Below are 26,568 nucleotides of genomic sequence, written 5' to 3' on the forward strand. Positions count from 1 at the left end.
GAGGGAGTTTAGCATTGCAGTGAGAAGAGCCCATTGTGAGTCAGGCAGTTTCTGGTTCAGGCCTCATCTCAGCCTCACACTCTCTGGGTGACTCTAGACCAGGTGACAAGTTCAAGGCAAGTGGCCACACTTCACTTCTCAGTCTGGTGCTACAGGTGGCAACCCACAGCAAAACACAGTCCCTGAACAGTTCATTGCTGTTTCGTGTACATCACTGGGGGGTCGTATAGCACAGGGAGGAGAGTTTTTTAAACGTCATGGCGTGCATGCCCCCTGACATAATAATACTGTTAATAATATCTAGCATTACCGTGTGCCCCCCGTAGTTGACCGGTTTCAGTGGTGAGGGTTGAGTGGCTTCCCTCTCTCCCCCCTGGATCCTCATGTCCCATTCAGCCTCTCCAAGACGAGACATGAGCACTGTGACCCAGAGTATTTTCTTTGGCACGACAGTTTCCACCATTTTGTTCTAGTAGTTTACTCACACCAGTGAGGTTTTTTAATAGATCCTGAAGTACCACTGCGGACCTCTATATACATGGATTGTTTGCCACCGCATTCAAAGAGGGGCCCATCAATTACCATGGATTTTACAAAGCCTTCATGGGAACATTAGTCATATTTCATAGAATCATCATAAAAATGAGAGTTCTTAGGTCATTTTGTTCCCCCAAAGATTATTCTGTGGGTGGGTGGGGGCGCACACGAACACACTCTTGCTTTAGCACAGTTTCCAGGTCTTTGTCCATCTCAGTCTCGTACAACTTTCATGGAACAATTTTTACCACTTCATAAGCCACATTCTAAGCGAATTGTCGGGTTTAGTGTATGTTTTCATTTATGTTGAAGCTAACATTTTCCTATGCCTGAATCCATTCCGTTCATTTCAAGAACTCTGCCTGCAGATCTACTTACTTCCTTGCTGGTGGTGAAGTTGCTCTTTTTATAGGCCACCTAAGTTCAGAATTATCCACATTTCAGCAGTGGGTTCTTGACTCCGGCTCCTAAGGGACTTTCTTCAGGCTCCTGTAGTGCTCTCCAGTGTCTCTGACCACCCACCCAGTAAGCTAGTCTTGGTGTTGGGTGCCTTCAGTGTCAGCTGCCTAGGCCAACATGGGTCCCAGTTCAGGCTCTTTTCAGACTGGCCCTTCTAGATTCTGGGGAATCAGAAATGCAAAATTGGGAAACTCGTGGTCCTTACTTGTCTCCGCTCCTTTTCTATTTGTTTAACTCATTTCTGCCCAGCCCATTTGATCTTTGTTACATATATGCAGCGTTGGACAGGAATGGCTTAAAAACACTTTCCACAGAACCGGCTTTCCTTTTACACAGCGTCTCTGTAGACTAATAGCTCAAGAATTGTATGTTACTGTTATTATTCCAGGAACCTGCTGGGGCATCAAACGTCTGTCTTTGGTGGTCATCAGCTGTACTGATTAGGGAGAAGCACTCTGTGCATGCTGAGAGGTACTCTTGCCTTTGTTATTAGCTCACACATTCTGACGTTGATCCCTGGAACTCAAAATAGGTTCAGAGCTTCAGAGCCGATGAGACCCACCTCAAATGAAGACTTGAAAGGGTCAGCCCTCAAAAATATCTCTGTGTGTCTGCCTCACTCATATTTCTATGCCAGTGAGTTTCTATGTGGGAACGAAGTGCTTATTTCTGGCCATCATCTGCTTAATGATGTCACTTTCTGCTTAGGAACATCATTTCTGGCCCTCAGCAGGCACATGAATGCTAACTTTGACCCTCTGTATGAAATAAACTCATTTCATCAATCCCTGGTCTAGATTCTAGCATCTAAGTGGGATGCTCTAGTCCGGCTTTTCTCAGCGTTTGTCCCCTGCTGTACCACTTTGCATTGTCCACCTATTGTGTACCACTAGAAGTAACTGGCAATGATGTCCTCACCAGTTACTTCTGGAGTGGGAGGCCAGATGCAACATAACAAACACCCGTAAGTGGCTCAGGGCAGGCAGGAGGGCTCTTTTGAACATGAGAAAAGTGCACGCTGCTGCTTGTCACATTGTGTTGCTGGTCTCACTGCCAGCAATGGGTCTGGGGGTCCCTCAAGTATACTGGATACCACCTCAAGTACCACCGGTGGTACTAGTACCACTGGTTGAGAAACACAACTCTAGTCTGCCACTTCCCCCCCCCCCAATTCTGCCTTATCCCCTCTTCCTTTTCCAGTTCAGGAAGTGGGAAAAGCAGAGGCTGTCGCATCATCAAGTCAGGGGAAGCTCCCTTTGGCATGCCCACCTGAGGTGGTGGGAGGTCTCAGCCCACTCCTGCCTCCATCCACCCCTCAGGAATTTTGCACCCGGCAAAATGCCAAGCATGTTTTGAAGAAGTTAGTTTTGCTAGAGCTAGGGCAGATTTTTCCCCCTCCTCCTGTGAGTGAGAGAGTAAGTGTGGGTGGATTCAAAAGCCAGCTTCCATAGAGACAGTTGCAGGGAGAGCGGAGCCTGTGTTCTGTGTAAGGCATAAATCCACGTGCGCTGCACCTTTCTTTCTGCCCTTGTGCATTTATGGTTGCTAGCAGTTATGCTTCTGGGGAAAGGAAGAACTCCTAGTTGTGAGGAATCTGACCATTTTCATCCAAGAGTCTATGTTCTGGCTGTGACCTGATATGTAATTGGCATTCCTTCCACGTGGGATGGGCTCTTTTGTAGGTACTGTCCAATTCTCTTCCCATTTCAGATGTTGTGCTGACCTATCTCTAGGGGTCACTAAAAGACCGGGATCTATGCACAGTGGTCAGTGAAAAGTGCTTCTGTGTGTGCACAGGGAGGGAGGCACAGTTTCCTCCTAGGGACGACCCCCTGCACTTTATCGGAAATCCTCGTGACCTGGGGAACAGGCTAGGGAGGCTGCCATTCAAAGAAGAGAATGAAAAAGCCCTTGTGTGCAGGTGGAAGAGTGCCTCGGGCACTTTGGCTCCTGCCTGCCACTCTTTTGATAGAATCACAGAAGAGACAAGTCTGTAGAGTTGACCTGAGGGCTGGAGTGATGCAGTGTTGGATGAAGCATGTGTGGACCCAGACTCAGTTTCCCTCCCAGCCATGGAGTTAACTGGGTGACTGTTGTGTGCAAACCTGGCAAACTCTCATTTGCACTTGGCTCACCTTTCAAACCTTATCTTTTGCATGATTGCTGGGTCACATGGTGGGGGCTGAGAGTATTCTGGACAGTGGTTCCCAGACTTTTTAGAACTGGGACCCACTTTTTAAAATGACGCTCTATTGGGACCCACCTAGGTTTAAAAGACTTTAAAAAAATAGATCTTGAATAGCCCCAGGGCATGACGCAATTAGTTGTCTGATCTTGCCATCACCTGTGTTTCCATTCGGGGTTCTGCTCAGCATTTCCCAACCCACCAAAAATCAGGTTGCAACCCTGACCCAAACACTGCCATGGCAAACTTTGCCTCTGCACTAACACACTCCCAAAGCCCCATCTCAATGCTTACCACGTTTCTCTCCTGCTGCAAATGCTGTGTGCTGGAGGAGTGGCGCTTTTGCTGGCATGATCCCCACCCCTCCCACAAACTGGCAATTGCATGGAAGTAGCATGTAGAAGGGCGATGGGGCAAATCAGAAGTTGGTTAGGAGAGAGCTGCCTACACGCAAGCCTGAGGCTCAGTACCACTCAGTTTACCCGCCGCATTATGCAAGAATGCAGTCGGTGTTTCAGAAGCATTTTGGCTTGGCCTGTCCACCGACCACGTGGAAATCGCTGGTTGGTTTTGATTGCATTGCTCTTGTATTGTGTGCACAATATAATATTGTTCGCATTCCTCTTCCCGCTCAACATTCAGGGGTGGAAGTGTGCCAGTCTTAAATCCGTTGTCTTCAGGAGAGCTGGAGCAGGTTTAGGGCAGAGTCGGGAGATCAGCATCAAACCCATTTCCCTAATACCTTTCTGATGCTTTGCATAGTTGCTGGCCTCCCTGCCATCAGAACTAAATCTTGTTAGATATTACAGATAAAACTCTCCCACCTTCTTTTTCATAGCCTCAGTTTTCTAAGCTGTCTGGCAGCAGCGAAGGTTGTAAATAGTTTTTAAGATAACGCTGTGCATATCCCACCACTCTGAGTGTTTAGCGCCTGGGAAAATGCATTAACTTTGGGTAGAGAAGAAATCCTTATCTAGGCCACAGCTCCCTTTTTGCTGTGTCAAAGGCCACCCAAGGCCAGAGGTTTGCTGGGTCCAAGCTGCTCCCGCCCATTCAAGCCCCAAGGTAGGTCTGGTTGCCTTGACAGATGGCCCAGCCTATTGGCAGGCACACAATCCAGATTTGGGGGCAACTGTGGGGAAGAGGAAGTGGAAAGGGATAGCTCATGGGTCTATTGCCCTTTTTCTTCTGGCAGGGCTTCTGTGCCTTTGCAAAGCTGTGTGGCAGTCCAGATTCCAGCAGGGTCAGTGTTGGCCATCAGTGCATTACCAAGTCAGGCACAACGTTCCCTCGCACATCTGTTATAAAAGCACCAGAGCCCTGCAAGGAAAAGACAAAAATAGGGCAACTGTGCAGCTCATAAGAACCAAAGTTATTGTGTCTGACCAGTGATAGAGCCGCATCACTTTTGGGGTGATGTGTTTTTGCAATGGCTAATTCACTTGTCCACTCCAGTATGGCAGAGTATACAGGTGGGCTGTGATTTGTGGAGATGTTAACACGTTCATATCACCGGTCTTCTGGGCATGGTGTTGAGAGTATACATCCTCCTTACCTACAGAATTGTTGGATATCCATGGAAGATGAGAATTTAAGGCCTGTCACCTCTGACTTCCAGCAATCTGCAGTTAAAAGCTGAGACAGAGATACTCAGTTTAATACATTGGTTTACTGGTTTTCATTCGGGTTATGTTTTCACGAAGTGCAATTGGTAAATGCGACTCTAAGCCAGGGGTTCCCAAACTGAGGATTGTGACCTACCAGTGTCATAATCTGATTGGTGGTGGGTCATGAAACTGTAACTGACAAGCTGATAACCCACAAGAAAAATGTGTTGAGCCCTATGGAAAGTGAAACTAACAGCCCAATCCTATCCTGCGCTGGAACAGACAGGCCAGTTGGCCTGCACTAGACCCAGTGCAGGATAGGATGTGGCTGCTGCGCCACACAGAGTTAGGGGATTTATTTCCCTTTACCCCATGTAGCTGGGGCTACTTGGATCTGTACCAGTTAAATTGCACCTGCTGAGAGACTCAAGAAGCTTTCTGCCTGGCACTGCAGAAATGGAGAGTTGTCAAGGAGTTGACAGGCCACCATGCATGATGGACAGGCTGTGTTTTGGATTGGTGGGTCACAAATGAGGCAGGTGTGCCCAAGGGCCTTCAGCAGCACAATAGCAACAGGTTTCTTTCCAGCCAGGCAGTGCATAGTCTGAGTCAGGCCAAGGCTAAAGTTCAGTGCATAGTCAGGTCAGCCAGGTAGCTTGGTCCCCAAGGGCAGCAATTTAGGAAAGGGGGAGGATGGCATAGTCCAGAGGTCTGTATGGCTAATCTCAGTGACAGATTGCTCTGGCTGGGGCATCAAGCCTGCAGTAGTAGTTCTATACAGGCGACCAAGCCCCTGTCAACTTCACAGATCACTTATTCTGGCTGGATGAACTAGTTGCAGTACAGTCTCAGGCCATAACTGGGAGGTGCTGCATCACAGCAGAGACCAGGCCAGGCTTCTGCCAAAGAGCTGCTCCAGGGCACAAGCAGTGAAGTGCCAGCGCGGGCCCTGGCACCTGACTGAGTCTTCCATAGCTAATCCAACCCAGGAGAATTCTTCTGAAGTTCTAATTTGCTTCTCACATGAGATGCAGGATAATGATTTTGAGGTTTGTCATTTTGAAGTGGCTGGTAACAACTGCTTATTTTATACACTCTTTTGTTTATCCATCCGATGATATGGACAATTGTAAATAGGAAGTAGTAGGAAATGCCTGCTCTTGTATGCAAAGAGGTGCTTTCTCGGTAAGCCTCGCCACTCATGTAAACAGAGCACTCTCGGTGCACAGAAATCAAAAGGGAAGGTTGTCGTTTTGGAGAAAGCACGGTATGGTTTGCTTGTAATGAGACCTATTTTCTCATCTTGTCGCATTATCCTGTCTTGATAAATTGCTTCCTTCTCTTGGAATGCAGAAAGCCCATTTTTTCTGATGTGTTCAATATGCAATTGTGTCACCATTTGTTGAATCAAAAATAGAAATAAAGTCTTGGAGAGGGATGGAATTAACTATAGAAAGCTGCTTCCGAATATTCTCCAGCTAGAGAATCCCATGATACTTACCACACTGATGACACCCTGATGGCTAAGAGGGCACCCTTGAAAGAAGGTGGAAGGTTGTGCTTGCCCAGGCTGCCTGCCTATCAAAATAAATTAGTTAGCCACCCTTCATAAGCATAAGCACCCAGCTTATAAGCACTGCATAAGCACCCAGCACAGCCGCCAACCAGATGATAAAAACAGTACAATAAAATTGAACAGAATTGATCAGACAAGGTTGAAACCGCAAATTAGCTGTCACCAGACAATAACATCCAGCAATAACAATCACAAAATAACTAAAAAAAATAAAAAATCTTGAGTTGCTGACCTAAAGATGCTGAAAAATCTGAGCAACTAAGTTTTTGGTGCCAAAGAGTAATCAAGAGCAGCACCAGGCAAACTTCTCTGGGAAGGGAGTTCCAGGTGTAGAGCACCGTGAATGAAACCACTCTTGTCTCCAGTCCCCACCTGCCTAACCTCAGCTGGTGGGGGACCTGGAGGAGGGCCTCCTCTGATACATGCAGGGACCCAGCAGTTCCTCATGGACGCTGAAAGCAATAAAATCCAGAAGTATGTCTCATTGTTTTTAGAGTTCTACTCAGAGGCATGAACTGTATATTGTACCAAAAACAGGAACCTCTGAGCCCATGGGTGCTCCTCTCACAAAGTCTAGTGGAGCATATCTGTCTTATGACGTGACAACACTCTGTGACTCTTGTGCATGTTCATGAACGGAGGCCTCAGTAGGGGGTGCGGACCACACCAGGCGACACACTAAGGTGACACCACTACTGGCTAAAATTATTAAAATCTTGGTATTTTCAAATAACACTATCTTGTACATATCAATTGATGTGTAATTTAATGCAGGATGCAGTGAAACAAATTGTGTTAAATATATATATTCTATCAAATGCTATAGCCAAATAACCAGAAAAACACAACTGCCTTATGCAACAAAAAGTGGATTTCTTCAACTCCACTGACCAATGAGACTGTTCTGAGAGTCAATGAGGTGTTTTATGACACAGCAGGGAACCAGTAAGTTGTTAGTATGAGTCGGCTTTCCTTTCTTTGTATCAGAGCTAATAAGAGAACTCTTATTCAGTTGTGTGAGTGTCATCGATTTGGCTACTGGTTTTTTATTGGTTAATGATTTGTTGGATGAGCTGTACTGTTACATATTTAAATAAATACATAAAGTTAATGGGGGTTACATCAACCCTAGTGATGCCACTCCATTTAGTTTGTGCATATGATATTGTAATTTATTCTGTAAGTTCTGGTACGGGAAGAGGTCCATCATGGTAGTGACGCAATGAACTCTCACACTGGGTGATACAATCCTAGTGACACCCCTGTTCATGAATGTTGTATTTGGTCATTTCAAATGACCAAAAACACTGATGATTCAAAACACACTGGCCTGCCTTACAAGGTGGTTGTATGATTTATTGAGTGTTCCAAAGACACAGAAAGCACCACACAAAGGCCGCTGTTATCATCATCATTATACTAAGGGTGTGAGCCACATTCAGAATTTTAGAAATAAATCCAAAAGGCCTGATGGAAATGCCCTAAATAAATAAGTCAACGGGCATCCCACCCTACTCTTTCTTCTTTTTTGGAGTCACCACTTCCTGGGAAGCTCCAAAACAGGGCCAGGAAGTTGTGCCCTGCCCTTCTTGCTCATCCATAGCATCCTTGAGGAAAATACACCCAAAGGATCCTGCAGGTGATGTCAGTGGTTTGCTGGGGCTGGTTTTCCACTGGTCTTTAATTTTACCCGTGCATTTTTAGGTACATCAATAGAAGGAAGACGTTTCCCTGTGATGCATCCTTAGTTCTTTTCAGTCTTTCTGTGGCTGTGGCATGACTGGTCTTTTGCCCATGAGTGCTGGCATTTGTTCTGCCTTGACTCATTCCTGATGGAGATCATTCATTTTCCACTCCAGTGTGTGTGTACATATGCAGTAGCTGTGCTGATTCAGCCATGGTTTGTTGAATCAACTCTTTAAAATGTTTTCCTGGATGGAAGCAAGAGGACGGTGCTTTATGTTCTTATAAAATCAGAAGAAAATGATTTTGGACATCCGGGTGCCAGAAACCACATGCAGACTTGGAATGTCCTAAATGTCACACAGGGTGTTCCCTCTTGTGCTCACCCGCTGCTAAAAATCAGGAAAGGAGACTTAAATGGGTAGGAAGTGTGTGGCAGATCAGCTGTGATTGATATGTGTCCGGGAAGCAACTCACCCTGGGACCCTGGAGTCTGCAAAAGCCCAGGAGCGAAGGCTGACAAATTACAGTGGCCGCTGCGGGAGGGGGTGGGCAAACAGGTAATCTGCCAGCTTCCACATGGGGAACCGGCTTCTGCATGGGGCAGAGGCACAAAGTGTGGGGACAAGAGAGGAAGTCCTGTATTGGCTGTGGCACCCAAATTAGAGGATGGCTTCCCAATTAGCAGGGAGACTTTCCCTCTTCTTTTAATATATTTGTACTGTTATTGCTATTAGTGATTTTACATTTCTGATCAAGGTCTGTTTTTATTTTTAATTAATATATTACTCTGTTTTAAATTTTATAAACTGCCTTGAGCTTACTTACGTATAGAAAGGTGGGATAGCAGTCTCAATATAACAATATAATAGGTCAGTGTGCATTTTAGAATTCAGTCCTTTCTGAAGCTACACTTTGCCTTGTACTGTACTTAGCAGAGGTTAATCGGATGAGCTCTGCAGAAATTCTCCTGCCTTCCAGTTCAAGACACTTACAAGCTGCAGGCTTTGGAACTCCTGCATTGTGCCCAGTGTTTTAGATATCCCTCATGGTTTGCTTTAATATCCAGCCTGAAGAAGAGTTCTAGAGAGATGAAGAGCATACTCACAACTTTTGTAATACCGTCTTTTAGTTGATCCTCCAAAATAGTATCACCCTACTTTGACTTAGGACTGGTTTTCCCCACCTTTTATGCTATCCTGAGAGAAAGTGAGAGAGTGGCTTTTCCAAGGGATCACTTGTTAGATGCTGTGGTTGAGTCTAGATCTGAACCCAGGTTTTCTGAGTCAAAGAACATCATGGTGTACATTATGCCTTGCTGGCTTTCATTGGTGGTATGGCCTGTAATCACTCACATGAAGGAATGGGACTGAAAAATGATTTCCTCTCCTCAATGTGATTGCTCAACTTAAAAAAAAAATTATTTGCACTCTATTTAACAACTTTTCAGATACATTTCCTCAAAGTTTGGGTGATTTGCTGCTTTCCTTGTTTCCATCCAGAAAGACTCCAAAGTCCATTTCCAGCAGAGGCAGTGTTGGAGAAGAGGCCTTAGAGTTAGGTACGTTGCACCATTCCTTGAATTAATTCTCCTTCCTCTCTTTCTTTTAATGGAAATGTTCCAAGATCCTGCACCCGCCCTAGCAGTTTTTCCCCTCTGGTGAATTTGTATAGTTAGGAGATTTGACCGAACTTTGACCCACCTACTTGGGCTTTCAACCTTTCCAGACGTTGACCCGCCAAGACCTTCCACCTTTTCAGACCCAGGATGTCCATTAAACTCCAGCCCCCTCTCTGGGAGTTTAGTTGTTTTCATTATTTTTACCTCTGCTAGATCTATCCATCTTTCTCCAGAACTCTCTTCCTCTCTGTCCTTGTCCTCCTCCTTTGCTCTGCTTTCTCTTTTGTTATCTCTGCAAAATATGGTTGTTATGGCCCTGCTGGTTCAACCCACTTTTGATCAATTAAGGGCCATTACCTGCATTGCCAACTTTGGTTACTGATAGTTCTGGGCCCTGGGTATGGCCAGGGAGGAACAGCCTAGGGGTAGTGGCATAGCTGGAGGGGGGCGGAGCACCCAGTCTGGCGAAGAGGCTCAGCGCGGTGTGCAAGCGGCCCCTCCCTTCGGAGCCATTCCTGGCGGGGGGAGCAAAATGGAGCTGTATGGACTCCACACTAGACTCCACACTGAACTGGGTGCTCCGCCCCCCCTCCTGCTACGCCACTGCCTAGGGGAACTCAGAGGCCAAAGCCAATAGACTTTAGTAGACTTCCTGTTTTGCTTCTGTGATGGATACGAGGAAGTTCAGTGACCTGCATAGATATGCCAGCAAAACTCTACCAGGCGCAGGTCAGAAAACAAGTTTGGAGGCTCCTGTGCTTCCGTCAAAGAAGAAAGGAGCATCACTGCCACCCCCAGATTTTTCTTCTTCTGGGCTTTACCTCGGCAAAAATATTGTGTCAGTTGCTAAAACTAGGAGAGTGGATTGCATAGTGAATTGTTATTGATATGCATAGTGGTTCCTTTTCTCTGCTTAGTTGATGTTGAAGACGAAGCAACTGTTGAGGAAGTTTGCAAGATCTTTGACCCTTCTACTCACTATGTGCTCCAAGTAACATCAAAGCCCATTGACTTCTTCCTTGCAAGGGTAAGAAACATTTCTTGTTGTTCACACAGAAGGCTCCAATAGAGTGTTGCCTTATATCCATGCAGACTGACTGTAGCCACCTCTGCCTCACCCCCACATCCCAAGGAGAGGGATAAGATATTTTTTGGGGGAGAAGGAGCTCTTCAGAGGAACAACATGTGGCCCAGGCTGCAATCTAGTGAGGGATTTATTATCCATAGGCATTGGAGAGGAAGGAAAGAGGAAGGAAAACACAATCAAGGAACAGCTTTTCTTCTTATTGAGCCATTTCCTCCACTTATCATTACTGGGGGAAGGGCATTCCTTTACCGACCTTCCACATATAAGGCAAGTGCTCCTTAAGGCTATTAGCCTCGTCCCAATACTCCCCTTCTGTCCATCTGCCTGTCTCCCATAAATCAATCCCTATTCCAAACCCCATCCCTACTGGGCTCCAAATTCTACCCAACTTGCCTTCACAGGTGACTGGGCAGATAATCTATTCCAGCAATTTTCAACTGAGGTGCCAAGGCACATTGGTGTTCCACACAAGGTCCACAGGTGTGCCACGGACATTTGGAACACAGAGTTAGAAATTGATGGAAAACTCATCTGGGTTCTGTGGTTCCCTTTGTTTCACTTCCTCTGTCCCTCCGCCCAGAGCAGGTAGAGGAAGAGGGACAGACAATTGGCTACGACAGTCAGTTGCCCTAGAAACAGAGGCGCAGAATCTGGATGAGTCTCCCGGAAGCTGGAAGTGCCATCACGAAAGGTGAAGACCATAGAGGTCAGTGTGCCCTGGAAAGAAAAGTACTGAAAATTGCTGTATTGAGGGCCAATCCTATCCAATTTCCCAGCGCTGGTGCATTTGTGCCAGTGGGGTGTGCACTGCATCCTGTGGTGGAGGGGCAGTTACTGGGGCCTTCTAAAGGCATAGGAGCATGTATTCCTTTATCACAGGGCTGCATTGTGGCTATACCGGAGCTGGAAAGTTGTCTCGGATTGGGCCCTTAGACAGATAGCTACCTTGCTGTTTTGAATCTTGCTGGCTGATACGCTGGGCAACTCCCCGGTCCCTCTGGTAGGGTTGAAACTTAAACCAGGTGGCAGCAGCAAGGGGGCAGTTGCTCAGGGCATGCTCTGTCTTGCAGCCTTGGTGGCTCACCATATCAGGCAGCTGCAGCACACAGTTCTGGGCTCACAGGCATAACCCTGGCACACTGCAGCAGTTGAACACCATTCACGCCCAGTGAAGAAGTCCTTCTTTCCTTTGGCTTACGTGAAAACATAAGAATATAATACTGAAAAATCATGGACGATACAAAGCAGATATGCCTAAAAGAACATGTTGCAATGTTGTATTAATTATTCACCCTGGGGCAGCAGTTGGCCCTCTTTCTTTTACAATTAAGCCTGACATGACCTTCCTGAAGATGATTTAAGAGGACTTGAGCCACAGGAGATGGGTGCCAAAGCCTTGTACTATCGCAGTGACACATAACAATTTGTGCTGAAGGAACATTGTGAGGAGCGGAAAAACTGACTGTTGAAGAAGCTGACTGTATGCAGCACTCATAAAACAGAAATTAAAAGGGTGGCGAGACACTCTTAGGAATCAGGCTGCTGCTGTCCTCCTTTCCTTTTAAATATCGCAGCAAAGTTACGTCTATGTTTTGTTTTTTATGAAAGTGCAAAAAATTTCCTCATTCATATTCTTTTCTCTTTCTCTTTTTTGAAATTAAGGACCTAAAAACCCTTTTGTTTGGCTCCAGCCTTGGCTGTTTCAGTGAGGAATGGAAAATCCAGAGTTTTGCATTTAGTGATATCCCTCAACTGAAATACGGCATTGTACAAAAAAAGGTAAGGTCCAGAGACCTGCTCTAGAAGCCTTGGGGGCAGCGCACTGGGGTGTGTTCCTGCCGTGGGTCTGTTGGCATGGAGCTGCACAAGAGAACAGCAGCAGGTGCGAGGACTCCACGTGGGACTGTATCCAAGGCCATACAGGGAGTTACAGTGCAGAGCCCCAGTAAGAGTCCAGGTCTCTCCACTGCAGGCCCAACAGTACATATGACCTCTGTGCTTTTGGAAAACTCCACATTGATGAATGGACTCTTGCCTGGACTCATGGATCCCTGCAAAACTGCTAAAGTACCTCCCCGCATAGCAAAGGATTCTGGGGCAGATGGTGAAAGATGCACTTTTGGTTGATGTGGGGCATGGCTCGGGCCTGCTGGACCCACATGAACTACGCATATGTGCTAGGATGCACTCTGCTGTGGCTACGTGATACTAGATCAGTAATGGCTGGCAAACTGCCTCTTATAAATGCATGAAGCTGCTTCTCCTGATCATTGGTCCATCTAGTTCAGGGGTGCTCAATAGGTGGATCGCGATCTACCGGTAGATCGCGAGGCAAAATGAGTAGATCGCGGAGCCCTGTCTCTCCAAACTGTTAATGTCAGTTTCGTCTAGTGACTAGACGAAACTGACATATTTAGCTGACACTAAACTGACACTGAAACTGACACTTTAGCTCCTGCTCTTCAGGCATGCAGCGCAACGAAACTGACTAGACTCTAGTCAGTTTCATCAGTTTCGTTGCGCTGCATGCTGGAAGAGCAGGAGCTAAAGTGGGTGGCGGCGGGAGGGGGACCTGCGACGCCTCCCTCTCCCTGCTGGTCTCGGGGCGCAGCCACAAAGAGTTTGGGGGGGCGGGGAGTGGGGAGCTCCTCCCCCCGTAGTGCAGCAAGCCTGGGCATGTGCCTCTTGGGGGGACCTGTGGCTGCCCCCAGTATGTGGGGTGGGGAGAGAGGAGAGGCCTCCCGTGTGCTTCCTGAAGCATCTGGTGGGCCACTGTGGGGCACAGGAAGCTGGACTTGGTGGGCCTCCTCTGACCTGGTCCAGCAGGGGCTCCATACATCAAAGGGTGTGTCTGTCAGATGCTTCCTTCCCCCCTGGTAGATCTCTGGGCCTTGCTGGGTTTCAAAGTAGCTCTTGAGCCAAAAAAGTGTGAGCACCCCTGATCTAGTTAGTGAGCTGGTGTAACGTAGTTGTTACCAAAAGGGCTGTTTTGTTTAGGGGAATTAGTACACGACCCTTATTGGAACCTCAGGATCGCAGGCTGGATAACAAGACGGCGTAATGCAGAGAAATTCCCTTTAGCTTAAAGAGGAGACTGGGAGAAAGATAACTTTTAATAAAAGATTATAACTTTATTACAAAAGCTCAAAGGTAAACATACTGCACATGGAGAAATGATAAGTGTATGTTTCTTGTTCCTAGTACTTGAGTCTAGTGTACCTAGCTTTCATGGTGGTTGCAGGTAAAAAGTATTTGGTGCATCTGAGGAAATTAGAAAAAGGAAAGGTTGTAGGGAAGGATTTTAGGGGTCCCTGGTCTGCCAAACCCAGCTGCTAACTAAAGATGGGGAGAGAAGGGGAGAAAAAGGGGGGGAAAGAAGGGAGAAAGTTCCAGACGCAAGATAGTTACCTGTCCCGTAGAGCAGTTGGGGGGGGGGAGTCCTGTGAAGAGGACCCTCTGACACAACACAGATGTGTTGGTCCTTGGAGGGGGAGCCAGAGAGAGACCATGTGGCGGGGAAGCCCTCTCTTAAGAAGGGGTTTGCAAAACTGCTGAGCTGAATGGGAGCTTCCTTACTACCACACAGCAGGGTAAACATTGAAAAGATCAGGATGTCCCTTATCAGCAAAATTCAGTGGGGTCTATGGCTGGCTTCCTAGCTGGGGGAACTTAAACAATACAATGAATGGGCAACCCAGGAAGGCAGTGATTGGGTTAAAACAATACAATGAATACAGTAATGTAGGAGACTGGGTTAAAACAATACAATGAATAGGAGACACTTAAATAATGATTTACTATGCCAGACTTCTTCCTATAATATGTGAATCATAGGGAGGTGGATTTTGTAACCATGAGCCTGTGACTTGACCAGAGTTTTTGGAAAAGTGTGCTGGGAGAAGTGTGGCCTGCCTGATGTTTTAGTAACATAACCAGATATAGAGAGAAAATTACAACTAAAAGGAAAAAGGGGATTTTCACGTAACATGGTAGTCAAGAGACTGAACTCAGACTGAACTCAGGACTTCTGAGGTTGAATCGTGCCTCTGCCGAAAACTCACAAGGTGGCCACGGGCAAACCACTCCTTCACACCATGCCACAAAGCCTCTCGATACAACTGATTGTGCAATCATGTCACAGTTGCTTTTAGCAGCATCTTAGCAATGCACCCAAACACATCAGTAAAACACCACACAAGAAGAACTGATGCAGTTGTGCATACAGTCCAAGCAAGATTGCTTTTCTGTTGTGTTTTAGTGCTCCTTGGTAACCGAGTTGACTGAACTGAAGTGCCCCATGCGTGCCCCATGCGTGCCCAACTGGTTTTGCGATTGCAGATTTTAAACAGTAGTTCCAGAACAGTGGAGAAAGCCTGACGCTTCACTTCCACTTCAAAAACAAGGAGAGGTAATTGAGAACTCCAGAACATGGAGATTCATTCAGTGGAGGCTAAATTCGGGAAGTATCCTGACTGCCAGGGGAGTTTCAGTTCAAGCACCTCTCCCTGAAGGTGAGTCGTATCGAAATCAGCAGAACATCTAAGTAAATAAATGTGGAATTGTGGTGATGGACCTTCATTTGAACTCTTCGGGGAATCGTAAGTAGTCCAGCCATTTGCTCACAGGTAATATGACCTTTGGAAAATCAGGTGCTTGTTTTCACCCTTGATAGCATAACAGAACCGCAGTGTGCCCTGCCTGTTCTTGCTGCTTGCACGCTGTGCTCTAGGGGTTTTCCGGAAAACATGCAGAGACCCAGCATCTGAATTAGAAATGCAGTCATTTGAAATGTATGTGATAGCCGAAAACAGAGTACAAAAACAGGGCAAAGAGAATGAAGTTTGTCTGTAACTTGAATGAAGAGCGGCAAGACATTTTCGCCACCATCAAATGGCCCTTGTTTGTCTTCACCCCTTGCCTTATTCTACCCTCTAGGGTGGGCCTTGCGGGGTCCTGGCAGCCGTTCAAGCCTGTGTCCTGCGACATCTTATCTTTGGAGACAGTCACAGGAACAGCAATACGTGGTGAGTGTACAGTTCCAAGAGCCGGAGCATTTTCCACTGAAATTGAATGAAAATCCCCAGCATTGTCGCGAGGGGAAAAGGGGTCTTCCTGGTCTTGACCCCATTGCAGGAGATCGCGTGCAGATTGATGATGCTAATGGATGCTGCCCCAGAAATGTTCCACTTTAGATCCACTTTCTGTTTTTCCTAGCAAAATGCATGTCATCCTGACAGGCAGGGTGTGTGTGTATGGAGAGAAGGCTTGCACACTGCAAGGAATGTTAGTGGGAACTGTATATCTCACAGGCAGGTCATGCATGCACGCACATTCCCTGGGAGACACATGATGCATAGGAAGCTGCCTTCTACTGAATCAGACCATTTAGCTCAGCATTGTCTGCTCCAAGGAGGCAGTGGCCCTCCAGGGATTCAGGCAGGAGACACCAGTGATTGAATCAGAGACTTGATGCCATTGGAGGCTACAGGTTTGATTATAGAAGTCACAGGGGCTGCTTCATTGTTTACCCGTCGGCTGTTTTTTTGTTTTTTTTAATTGAGAATTGCCCTTTTCCAAGCTGCTTTTCTACCGAAGAGGTAGTGGCCGTTTTGTGTGAGCAAAGGTCCAGAGTGAAAAGGGCTGATCCCCTTCTGCTGCTCATCTTTTTCAGATTTGCAGCCTTCCATGGCTGTTTTTAATTTAAAAAGCAAACACTGACAGGATTGTCACATGCCTGAGGCAGCTCGTCTGGCCTCAGAGCAAAAGTCAACCCAGGACTGCACTGTGAAATTCCATTCTCTTCCTCCTCCTCTCAAAGGTCCATCCAGTTTTTAACGTTGGCGTCACTGCTGCGCTTCTGAGGGCTTCGTCTGCCGTCCAGAAGCAGAAGGGGCGGTGGTGGGTAGGACAGGATCTTCAGCTCGTCTCCTCATGTCCGTTTGTCGAGGTGTCCAACGCCCTTCCCATTTCATGCTGTACCAAAGGCAGATGGAGAGCACCAAAGTCCTTCCTTTCATGTTAGATGCTTTGATTTGATGCATAGTTTTTGTTTTTTTAAAATTATTAGATCTTTTACAGTCAGTGGTGGGAACTTTTACCAGATTTATATCTCAGGCTACAGTTTGCCATTGTCTGAAATTCAAATGGCGCCTTTCATCTAAGACACGGACATCCACATTGAAACCGTTCTCAGGGGATCGTGTTTTGATGTTCCTTTTGGTTTCCTTCAAGAAGCGGCATCAGCACCAGGGGGCCAGGGCTCTGGGGCAAAGCACTGCTCCCCACCTGCCCCTAAGTGCTGCCTGAGGGGGTCAGCCCTCTGATGGATGTGGACCCTCTGCCAGTGGCCAACCTCTGATGCCGCCCACCTCAAGGAGGGGCCAGTGTTGCATCCCAATCAGGTCTTCTTGTTGCGTTTCATGTGATTCTGCTGGATCCCACAGCATCCCGGACCTGCTGGATTGGTAGACCCAGGCTCCGCTGCAGGAAGCCTGGCAGACCTGGGCTCCGGAGACTTTTCCAGCTGTGGCCAGGTCCTCCTGGGTTTGGGGAGACCTGGCTCTGGAGCAGGGTGTGAGCTTTGGTGTCTCCCCCCCCCAGTGGTGTCACCCAGTGTTGTCCAAACCCCACACACGCACCCCAGTGACACCACTGCCTACAGCTGCAATGAATGTAAAGTCGTGAGCTGGTTCTTGAAAATCTGCCTTTTGTCCTTCTTCGGCATCAGGGCCGGCCCATCCATGAGGTTAACGGAGATGGTCTCCTCGCTTAGCAGACTGGTGGAAGGTGCTCACCCTTGGCTGCCCTCTGGGCTCCACAGCTCTTTCTTCTCCTCCCACTCCCTGGATTTGGAAAGGAAGAAGAAAATGGCATGGAAGAGCACAGGGAGGGTCCCTCTCGCCCACCAGTCTTCTCCCATTCGGTCTCCCTTTTCCATTCCAGGGAGTGGGAGGCGTAGAAGCTGATGCATCACCATGCAGGAGGGGCAGCATTTGGGGCAGGACCCTTCAGAGTTATTCTCCAGCTTGAGGGTCACTCTCTCTGAGTCTTAAAATCTGGAGTCTGAGTGGTTTGCTGTACCCCTTTGGGGATGTACAGATAAAGCCTTCCGTGACTAAACTGAGGGAAATGGAAAAGGAAAAAGACAGAATAGACCATCGTTTTCCCCCCACTAATTTCCATTTCTTCTGCAAAGCATCACTCTTGAGACTACTGTACCCTCAGTACATCCTTTTGCATCCTGTAGAACCCGCTGCCTTGGACAGAATTATTTCTCAGAAGTCAGTCTTAATTGGCCTTTTCCAAATGTCAGCCCCTCACCTCTGCTTTCAACCTTTTATGCTGTGATGAGTCCCTCCCTCCTCATTTCTGCCCATCAGATATTCCCAAAGAGCTCCCACCAACCTGCTTTGCTTGTTTTCTCTGCCTCTGTCCTTTCCAAAGAGGAGTCAACTGTATGCTAATGAGAATGGTGCTCATCAAAGGAAGAACCCCAAAAGGAAGGGGACTTGGAGATAAGGATGTCCCAATGCAAATGAGAGCAAAGTTCCTGTGCATTTAGCACTTGTGTAAAAAGTGCAGTTTGTCTGCAGTTTGTCATGTGGGGTTGAGAAAAGCTACGCCTCTTGCACTGCTTCCTGGTGCATCACTGTCAACAGGCAATGCACTCCCATCTTCTCTGCAGCTTGTGCTGAGTCTCCATGTTCATAAGATGCCAGTTCTCGAAGGGTGGTTGTGTGAACAGAGGTGAGGTGGGGGCACACCTAACAGCAGCAGTTGCACTTCCCAGTTCCTGGTGGGTGCCACCTTTCCCCACAAGTTCCAGAGTCAGTGCAAGCTTCATGATACGTTGTCCTCACATAGCACTGTTGAGTGTCAACTGTTCTCTTCCTTTATTTTGGATAAGTGACTTGCTTGTATACATATCTACGTGGCACTCGGTGTCAGCCAGGAGAGCGCAGCCAGATCAATAACATGGCTTTTGAATTAGACCAATGACAGGTGGCCTCAGATCCCACACACTGCTCTGAAGACCACACTTTTAACTGGTCAGAGCTCCAGTGCCCACTGGGCAGATACCCTGAGTGCAGAGCCACTGCCTTGCATTCTGCTGGGCAGCCATCCATTCGTAAGCTGTCTTGCAGTGCAATGCACTCTTCCCTGGGAACAGCTGGGCTGCCCAGTTGTATAAAGGAACCTTCCTGGGCAGCTGCAGTGAAGAAGTCCCGCACGGCAGGAAAGACTAGATTGATGGCGCAGCTGGAGGGGGCGCAGCACTCCGCCTGGCAGGGAGGTGGGCGAGCGGCCCCTCCCTTCAGAGCCATTCCTGGCAGGGGGGGCAAAACAGCTGTATGGCTCCGTTTCCCCCCCCGCCAAGAATAGCTCCGCAGGAAGGGGCCGCTTGCCCACCTCCCTGCCAGGCAGAGTGCTGCGCCCCCTCCAGCTGCGCCACCGGACTAACCCTGACTCTGCAGGCAAGTGGCGTGATTGCATGGCCCACCAAAACAGGGCTCGCTGTTTCCTATAACCTTGGCTCAGGCTATAGAAAATGACATCTAAGGCTGCAATCCTATCGTCACTTTCCTGGGAGCAAGTCCCACTGAACACAATAGGACATACTTAATAATAATAATAATAATAATAATAATAATAATAAACTTTATTTGTATCCCGCCCTTCTCCCTAAAAGGGACCCAGGGCGGCTAACAACATGTAAAAACAGATTTAAAAAACATAAATTAGCAACAAATAGCAGATAAAAAACATATTAAAAATATTAAACTACTCTATTAAACTACTCTACTTCTGAGTAGACCTGCAAAGGATTGTGCCCTAAGTAATGGACGTTTGTTGTAGCCAAAACCTTGGACTGTTTCTTCCCCAGTCTTCCTCTGTCCCCCTTTTCTTCTGCTGCCACAAACTTCCTGCCTGGACTTCCGGCCCCAGTTTTGCCTGGTCATTCTCCTGATTTCCATGTGTCCCTCTTTCCCTTCTCGCTTGCACTATCAGGCCTCCCCTTCCCCTTACATGGGTTTCCTCCTCTTTCTTTCTTTGACTTAGGAACCATTTGTGTTTAGCGGCACATGATGCCATGTAAAGGTCTGGTGAATACATTGCATTGCTTTTTATATTTTACTCCCCATCCCTGCTGTTATAGTATCATCTCCACACCAAGCATTCTTTGTTGTTGCACCTCAACTCCGACCTCCCCTCTCTCATTTGCCAATCCAATGAGTTTGTCGTTGGCTGCTGTAGTCGGTCCCTGCGCACACAGAGTGGATTTCCACTGCAAGCACATGTTACAGGTATCCAGAAAAGCACACCCAGGAAGGGCATCACCATGAAGCCAAACTGGAGTTTCTGGCCCTCAGTCTGGAGTCTTCTGGGCAAACACGGCACCTCCCAGCAACCCAAAACAGAGTTACCGCCATCCACACTACTAACAGCTGGCTGTGCAAAAGTGGGGGGAAGGAAGGTTTGGTGAAATCTTGTGTCCTTCTCCCCAAGAGCCCCCACTTTTCACTTAAGTTCGAAGCAGCTCACATTTAGACTGAGTTGCAGAAGCAGACAAGAGCAGATTATGTGTTCGTCTCTCCTTTTTTATTCCCAAACAGCAGGTCCCTCCAGACATCAGAAGCTCACAGGACTGAATGTCTCACTTTGGCTTTCGCTGATATTTTATGGCGTGCTGGAAGCCGGGAGAAAGCAGTGGTTGTCTTGTAAGTGAAAGGCACATTTTAAAAGACTTGAAAAAGTCCCCTCGTGTAAGTAATAAGGTCAATTTCCTTATGTCCACTTATGCCACTGCCTCTTAAACTGAATTCCACATTCCTCCATGGAAGAGTGAATCACAGTGGACAAGCCAACCTACTCACTAATGGTCTCTGCAGCATTCAGACACATGGAGGCATTTATGTACCACTTTTCAGTACTGTTTTTTGTCCAGGATAGTTCAGAAGAGTAACACACAGGTGTTCGTCAAATATAGCTGAGCAGGGAATTCCAAAGTATGGATGCCCCAGGGAAGACAGTCAGGCCAGTCCTTCACATGGACCAAATGTGTGCTAATAAGATGCCCAGATTCACCTGCAATATGTGAGGATTCCACAGTCCCCTTGAGGTTCCTTGACTGATAACTCAGCGTGGAAAATATTCCCTGCACACAGAAAGTTTGTAAGTAGGGATGCCACTCAATGAAAGAAACCTTAGGGCCTAACTGGACGTCATAAGGATTGAAAGCATAATGTGACTCTAAGGTTTGGGAGTATTTTTAGTAAATAGCACACAGTGCGTGGAGCACAAAATAGTCTGACACCACATTGCAGGGATAGGGAGATATTAATTCTTAGCCCCCACTGTTTTTCCAATCCAAATCAAGCCCCCCCTGCACTATTTTTAATTGGGGGGGGGGGTTTCTATTTAAAGCCAGTTTAGAGCATCCCCTGTGTACTATTTATTAAAAACAAAGACCACGTTGTATGTTACTTGTGACATGTAGTTTGGCCCTTGGTCAATTAATTCATTAATGGCTTTTGCCAATTGATTAATTAAGTCATTTGAAGCTTACTTCCTTTGGTTTTAGACCAGGGGTCTCCCAACGCCAGCCCGGGGGCCAGATGCGGCCTGCTGCCAGCCTCTGTCAGGTCCGCGGCCAGCCTCTTGTCCCCTGAAAGCCTCTGGCCCACTTGGCCGAACATGATTGGAGCTGTGCTCTGGTTGCGTCTGGAGGGTGTTCTAAGGGCCAGAGAGGTTGAATGAACGAGCCCAGTCATTCATTTATTCACACATCTAAGTTTCATCTCTAATTTATTTATATAAATTTTATATTTAAATGTTTTTTCTGGCCCTCTACACCGTGCCAGATATATGATGAGGCCCTCTGGCCAAAAAGTTTGGAGATGATGCCTGCATGTGCCAGCAAGCTTCAACTCAGAAGAGGCATCCTCCCTTCTCATGTGGAAGGGAAAGCCTCTTCTACTTCTGCCACCTACCATCTTCACAGTACTTTTATGCTTATAAATATGCTTATTTGGTGTTTTCAGTCAATCTAACCGATAAATCAATTACACACTGCGGCCCTATTTATTTCGATTAAACACTGTAGCCCACTGAATTATGTCAAACAATTTCAAAGTGTGAGGCTTGTCTCTCCAGGGAAGGGGTAAAAGCAAAATCACCAGATGGAACCACGGGCTTCTCCTTGGCACCTCTTGTAATGTTTGGGGATTGGTCTTGGTGGCAGAGTGCCATTTCCATTCCGGAGTCAAACGCCCTGACTCCTGCACTGACTGTCGGTGCCAGGGGAGCCCATCAGCCCTGGGATTTCCCCTTTCCCTTATCACCTCTAAGGGTATAAGGAGCTGCCTTGCACTGACCCAGCACATTGCTCCATATCCTCTGACTGGCTGTGAGCGCTCTCAGCGGTTTGTTTCCCAGCTCTGTTTCTGGAGATTCTTCAACTAGAAGTGCCAGGCACAGAATCCAGGGCCTTATTGCTTTCTTTATAAAATTGTTTTCGTCCCACGTTGTCTTGTCTCCGACAGGGCATCCCAAAGGGCTTGCACCAATCAGCAGAAACCATCCAATAATCAAACACTGTAACAGTAAGATCATAACTGAAAACAACCAGCACAACAGACTCAGATTTGCAGCAGCTTCTCCTAACAAAGACCAGCAAGTAGTGGCTCCTTGATGAGTGCACTCAGAATCCAATAACACCATTTCTACTTGCTGCCTGAACATGCTCCATGAGAATCTCCTTAGGCAGTGAGTTCCAAAGTCATTTCCCACAAAGCCGTGGCATCTCTCACATAAAAGATTGCCATGTGCCACATTAGAAGAGTCGTCCATCTGTCTGCTCTCCAGGGTCTTGGGCAGCAGAGGGCATATCCCAGTGCTGGTGTCTGTAAAGAAAACCAGAAGGACCAGAGCCACATGGCCCTAGAGCAGCCATTTTCAGCCACTGTGCCGTGGCACACTAGTGTGCCGTGAATGGTCCCCAGGTGTGCTGCGGGAATTTGGGAGAGGGTCATTTATCAATAGGACCATTGGGGGATGTGAGCCCCCACTGACAGCACAGTGTGCCTTGTCAATTGTCAAAAAGCTGATGGTGTGCCTTGACCATTTTAGTGTCTTGCCAGTGTGCCGTGAGATTTAAAAGGTTGAAAATCACTGCCTTAGGGTATCCACCTGTTTCAGGAACGGAGACGGGAAAGAATTTAAAATGAGTTGCCCAGTTAACCCCCAGCACTAACACCAAATCAGTGCACAATTGAGACTCTTGGAGAGCTGGTACCCCAGAGAGACGCTATTGGTTGCCTTCCTCTGCAGCTGTTCTGTGCTCTGCTCTCTCTAGGTGTACCGGAACAGAGCAGTTCACTCCAGCAGGAAAATACAAAGCAGATGGGATCTTGGAAACGGTACTCTTTTCTTCAGCTTTTTGCACATGCTTTTTGCCATTTTCCATGTATGTATGAACACTGTGGGGCAGGGCTGATATTGTCCCAATTGCACACATATGAAATTTCCAGTCCCTTCCATAGCATTTGAAATCCATCAAGCAAGAAAAGCAGGCTTTACACAAGCCTTCACAGTTCTTGAGGAGGACTGAACGTTGTGTGGTCAGTGCCTGCTTGACTGTGGGAAGCCAGAGCAAATTTCAGCAAGACTTTGGCTTATCCATTTAGTGATTTAGAATCTTCTGGGTACCTGGGTTGGGAAGGGCGTGTATGTCCATGCATGTGTGTAGGAGTGGCATTGCCCAATGCTGTTCTGAAATGGGCCCTCAGCAGTGCACTCGTGTTCTTCTCCTTCCCTACATTTTAGATGGAAATACATGTAACCAGTGGCGTAACCAGAAGGGGTGGTGGTGAGTGCCTGCATGTTGCCGTTGCTGCCCTATAGCAGCTGTCCTATGGCAACTGGGAGAAGCCACTTACGTGGGGATTTGTGGCACCTGCTGTACTTACTGCACCCCCTCTGGCTATGCCACTGCATGTAACAGAGACCCGATGCCAGCTTTTCTTTGCTGGTATCAGCTCCATTACACCCATTTTTGCTTAAGATATCATTAGCCACTAACTGAGCTGGCTGCTGCATGATTGCAGAGCACCTCCCCCCCAGCTATGTTCTTCCTACTCAAGTGGTGGGGGGGAGAGACAAGAACAGAGACAAGATCAAGCTGGTGCCGAATTGGAAATGCATTTATTCTTGCGGAATGGACATCATAAAAAATACAACACATTTTAATTAAAGTCTACCTCAAGGGGACTGTAGAGGATAATGTTCCATTTCTTCAAAGAAGATCCTTTTCAGCATGATGCCCTACTTCACTGTAACCTTTGGATGGAGGTCCTAATCCATCTTGAAATGTGGGTGTGAGTGGGTGTCCCCACACTGTCTTGAGCTAGGGTGACCAGGAGGTGGAAGGGGATCTACTGATAGGTCTCTGGGTGATTTATAAAGGATCAGCAGGTCTATTTGACCCTTAGTTGTTTAATAATTGCAATAACTAAAAATCTCCCTCCCCACTCCAATTAGGCCACCTTAATAAAGAAAGCATAGACTGTTTCTATGTTTAGGAAAATCAGGCTGGGGGAGGGAAAGTGTGAAAGGACTGACAAACACGGCTCTGGTAATGAACCCCTCCCCCCCACACACACACGCTAGGCTGGAGCCTATGCTGGAGCCTGCATTTTGCAGGAGAACCTACACTTGTTTCTCGTTCTTCTCATTGGTCCTGTCCTCCTTGCGAGGAGCTCAGAGCAGCCTACATTTGAACCCAGGTCTCCCTGGCCCTATCATCTCCCTGTAGTGGTTAGTGCTCTAACTGTAGTGGTTAGTGCTCTAACCACTACACTGACTGTTAAAAATACTAGCAGTACTTGGCTGTCTAGTAGACAAGTCAATCCCCAAAGCTGGGCTGCTGGTAGACATGTATGACAGTTGCCAAAGGGTTACCAGCATCCTCATCTGATGCTCACTTTTCTCATGTGCGTTTCAACTGCCAATTCTTTCTTCACAGCTTATGTTGCACACTGTCAGAAGTTACGAAGACCTGCTGAAGTTTCTGCAGCGGAATATTTACCAGGTGATGACGCTTGACCAGCAAGTGGGATCTCTTTATTCAGTTCTGTGACACTTTCTTGGCACAGCATGGTGCAAAAGTGTGTTGCATTTTTTTTCCCTGGCATCAGGGAAATTAGAAATTTTATTTTATCTGTGTCAAAACACAATGTTGAGCTCAACAAATTTAATTACAAAGCAGCAGAGTTGCCACCTTCGACTTAACCCAGGATGGCATTTTGTACGTCAACAAGGAAGATGCATCTTTTCAGGCCATGTGGTTGTCAGAGATCTAGCAGAGGCAGTGTTTGAGGACCAGAGCCATGAGAATGCAGCTTTTTGGAAAAGAGGGAATCTATTTGTTGAAACGTGTCTGATGAATTCTAGATCAGGGGTGTCAAATATAAGGCCAGCGGGTCAGACATGGCCCCCAGAAGCAATTTATCTGGTCCTTGTTATAATTGGGCTCTCCCGGCATGATAATTGGACTTTCCCATTTCTTGAAAGTAGGAACAAGATTTGCACATTTTCTCTTCTGTCATTTGCAGCTAATGAGTTTCAACGTGAGAACTAAGCACTTATTTCTGGCCATCATCTGCTTAATGATGCCCATGGCCCCATCTTTTCCGCTTAATGATGCCACTTTCAGCCCTCAGCAGGCACCATGACTGCTAACTTCAGCCCTCTGTATGAAACAAATTTGATAACCCTGTTCCAGATAGAGGTCCCCCCCTTTTACATTCCTCGCCTCCTCTTTTGCATACAAGAAGTGGAGAAGAGAGGCATTTGCTTCCGCTTTGGAGTGAACCATAGTTCCACGTTTTATACTTGGAACAACCTGGGAGCTGTTGTTTTCTTAAAACCACAGTTTCAGAAAAATTTGCCAGAATCAAACTGTGTTTCCAACTGAACCAAGCCACAGTTTTGTTCTAGAGATATTTGGATAGGAGCTCATGTAGAGCTTGGAAGGCAATCAATAAAAAGCATATGCTTTGGCCACCTGAGGTTCACTTGTTGTTATCTCCAGTTAAAGGACTTCTATGGCAGGGCAGGAAAAGACCCTGGAGACAGGCCACCAGCCAGAGCAGAGCACAGTGGTCTCATTTGGTATAAGATCCATACATCTTTTGGCATGGGAGCGGAGCCAGCAGTGTGATGTCGCTGCAAAGAAAGCTAATGCAATTTTAAGTTGTATTGGTAGAACCGTAGCTTCCAAGTCACAAGAAATGGTCCACTTTACTCTGCACTGATCAGACCTCCTTTAGAGTACTGTGTCCAGTTCTGGGCACCACATTTTAAGGATGATGAAGCCAAACTGGAGGACAACGAAGATGATCAAGATTCTGGCAAACAAGTCCATTGAGAAAGGATGAGGAAGATAGTATGTTTAGACTGGACAAGAGAAAGCTTAGGGGAGACTTGATAGCACTCTTCAAATGCTTGCAGGACTGTCATATGGAAGAGGACAAAGACTTGTTCTGTCCCAAAGAGTAGAAGTGGATCTAACCTGCAAGAAAGGAAATTTTGGGTGGATATCAGGAAAAATTTCTTAGAGCAGTTTGACAGTGGATCTGGTTACCAAAGGAAAGTTCTCCCTTGTTGGAGGTGTTCAGGCAGAGGCCTGACAGGAACCTTTTAGAGATGCTATGGAGAGAATTTTCATGCTTCAAGCAGGGGGTTGAACTAAATGGCCTTAAGGGTCTTGTTCAACATTATGGTTTTATTATCTGTATTCAGCAGGTAGTTTAG

At 47.0% G+C, this 26,568-nt stretch overlaps 1 protein-coding gene across 2 annotated transcripts in view; it reads left to right on the top strand.

Moving 5' to 3' along the window:
- MINDY4 (MINDY lysine 48 deubiquitinase 4) overlaps positions 1–26,568 on the top strand; it is an 82,960-nt gene that overhangs the window by 16,454 nt on the left and 39,938 nt on the right. The window contains exons 6-12 of one of the 2 annotated variants that reach the window (XM_066626934.1): positions 9,550–9,608; positions 10,586–10,695; positions 12,418–12,534; positions 15,691–15,779; positions 20,370–20,474; positions 23,111–23,174; positions 24,779–24,844. In XM_066626934.1, coding sequence (XP_066483031.1) covers positions 9,550–9,608; positions 10,586–10,695; positions 12,418–12,534; positions 15,691–15,779; positions 20,370–20,474; positions 23,111–23,174; positions 24,779–24,844 — 610 coding nt within the window. The remainder of the gene's footprint in view (positions 1–9,549; positions 9,609–10,585; positions 10,696–12,417; positions 12,535–15,690; positions 15,780–20,369; positions 20,475–23,110; positions 23,175–24,778; positions 24,845–26,568) is intronic. The other variant, XM_066626935.1, reaches the window with a different exon arrangement.

Source organism: Tiliqua scincoides, chromosome 5, assembly GCF_035046505.1.
Source record: "Tiliqua scincoides isolate rTilSci1 chromosome 5, rTilSci1.hap2, whole genome shotgun sequence".
In the NCBI taxonomy this organism is placed as follows: Eukaryota; Metazoa; Chordata; class Lepidosauria; order Squamata; family Scincidae; genus Tiliqua; species Tiliqua scincoides.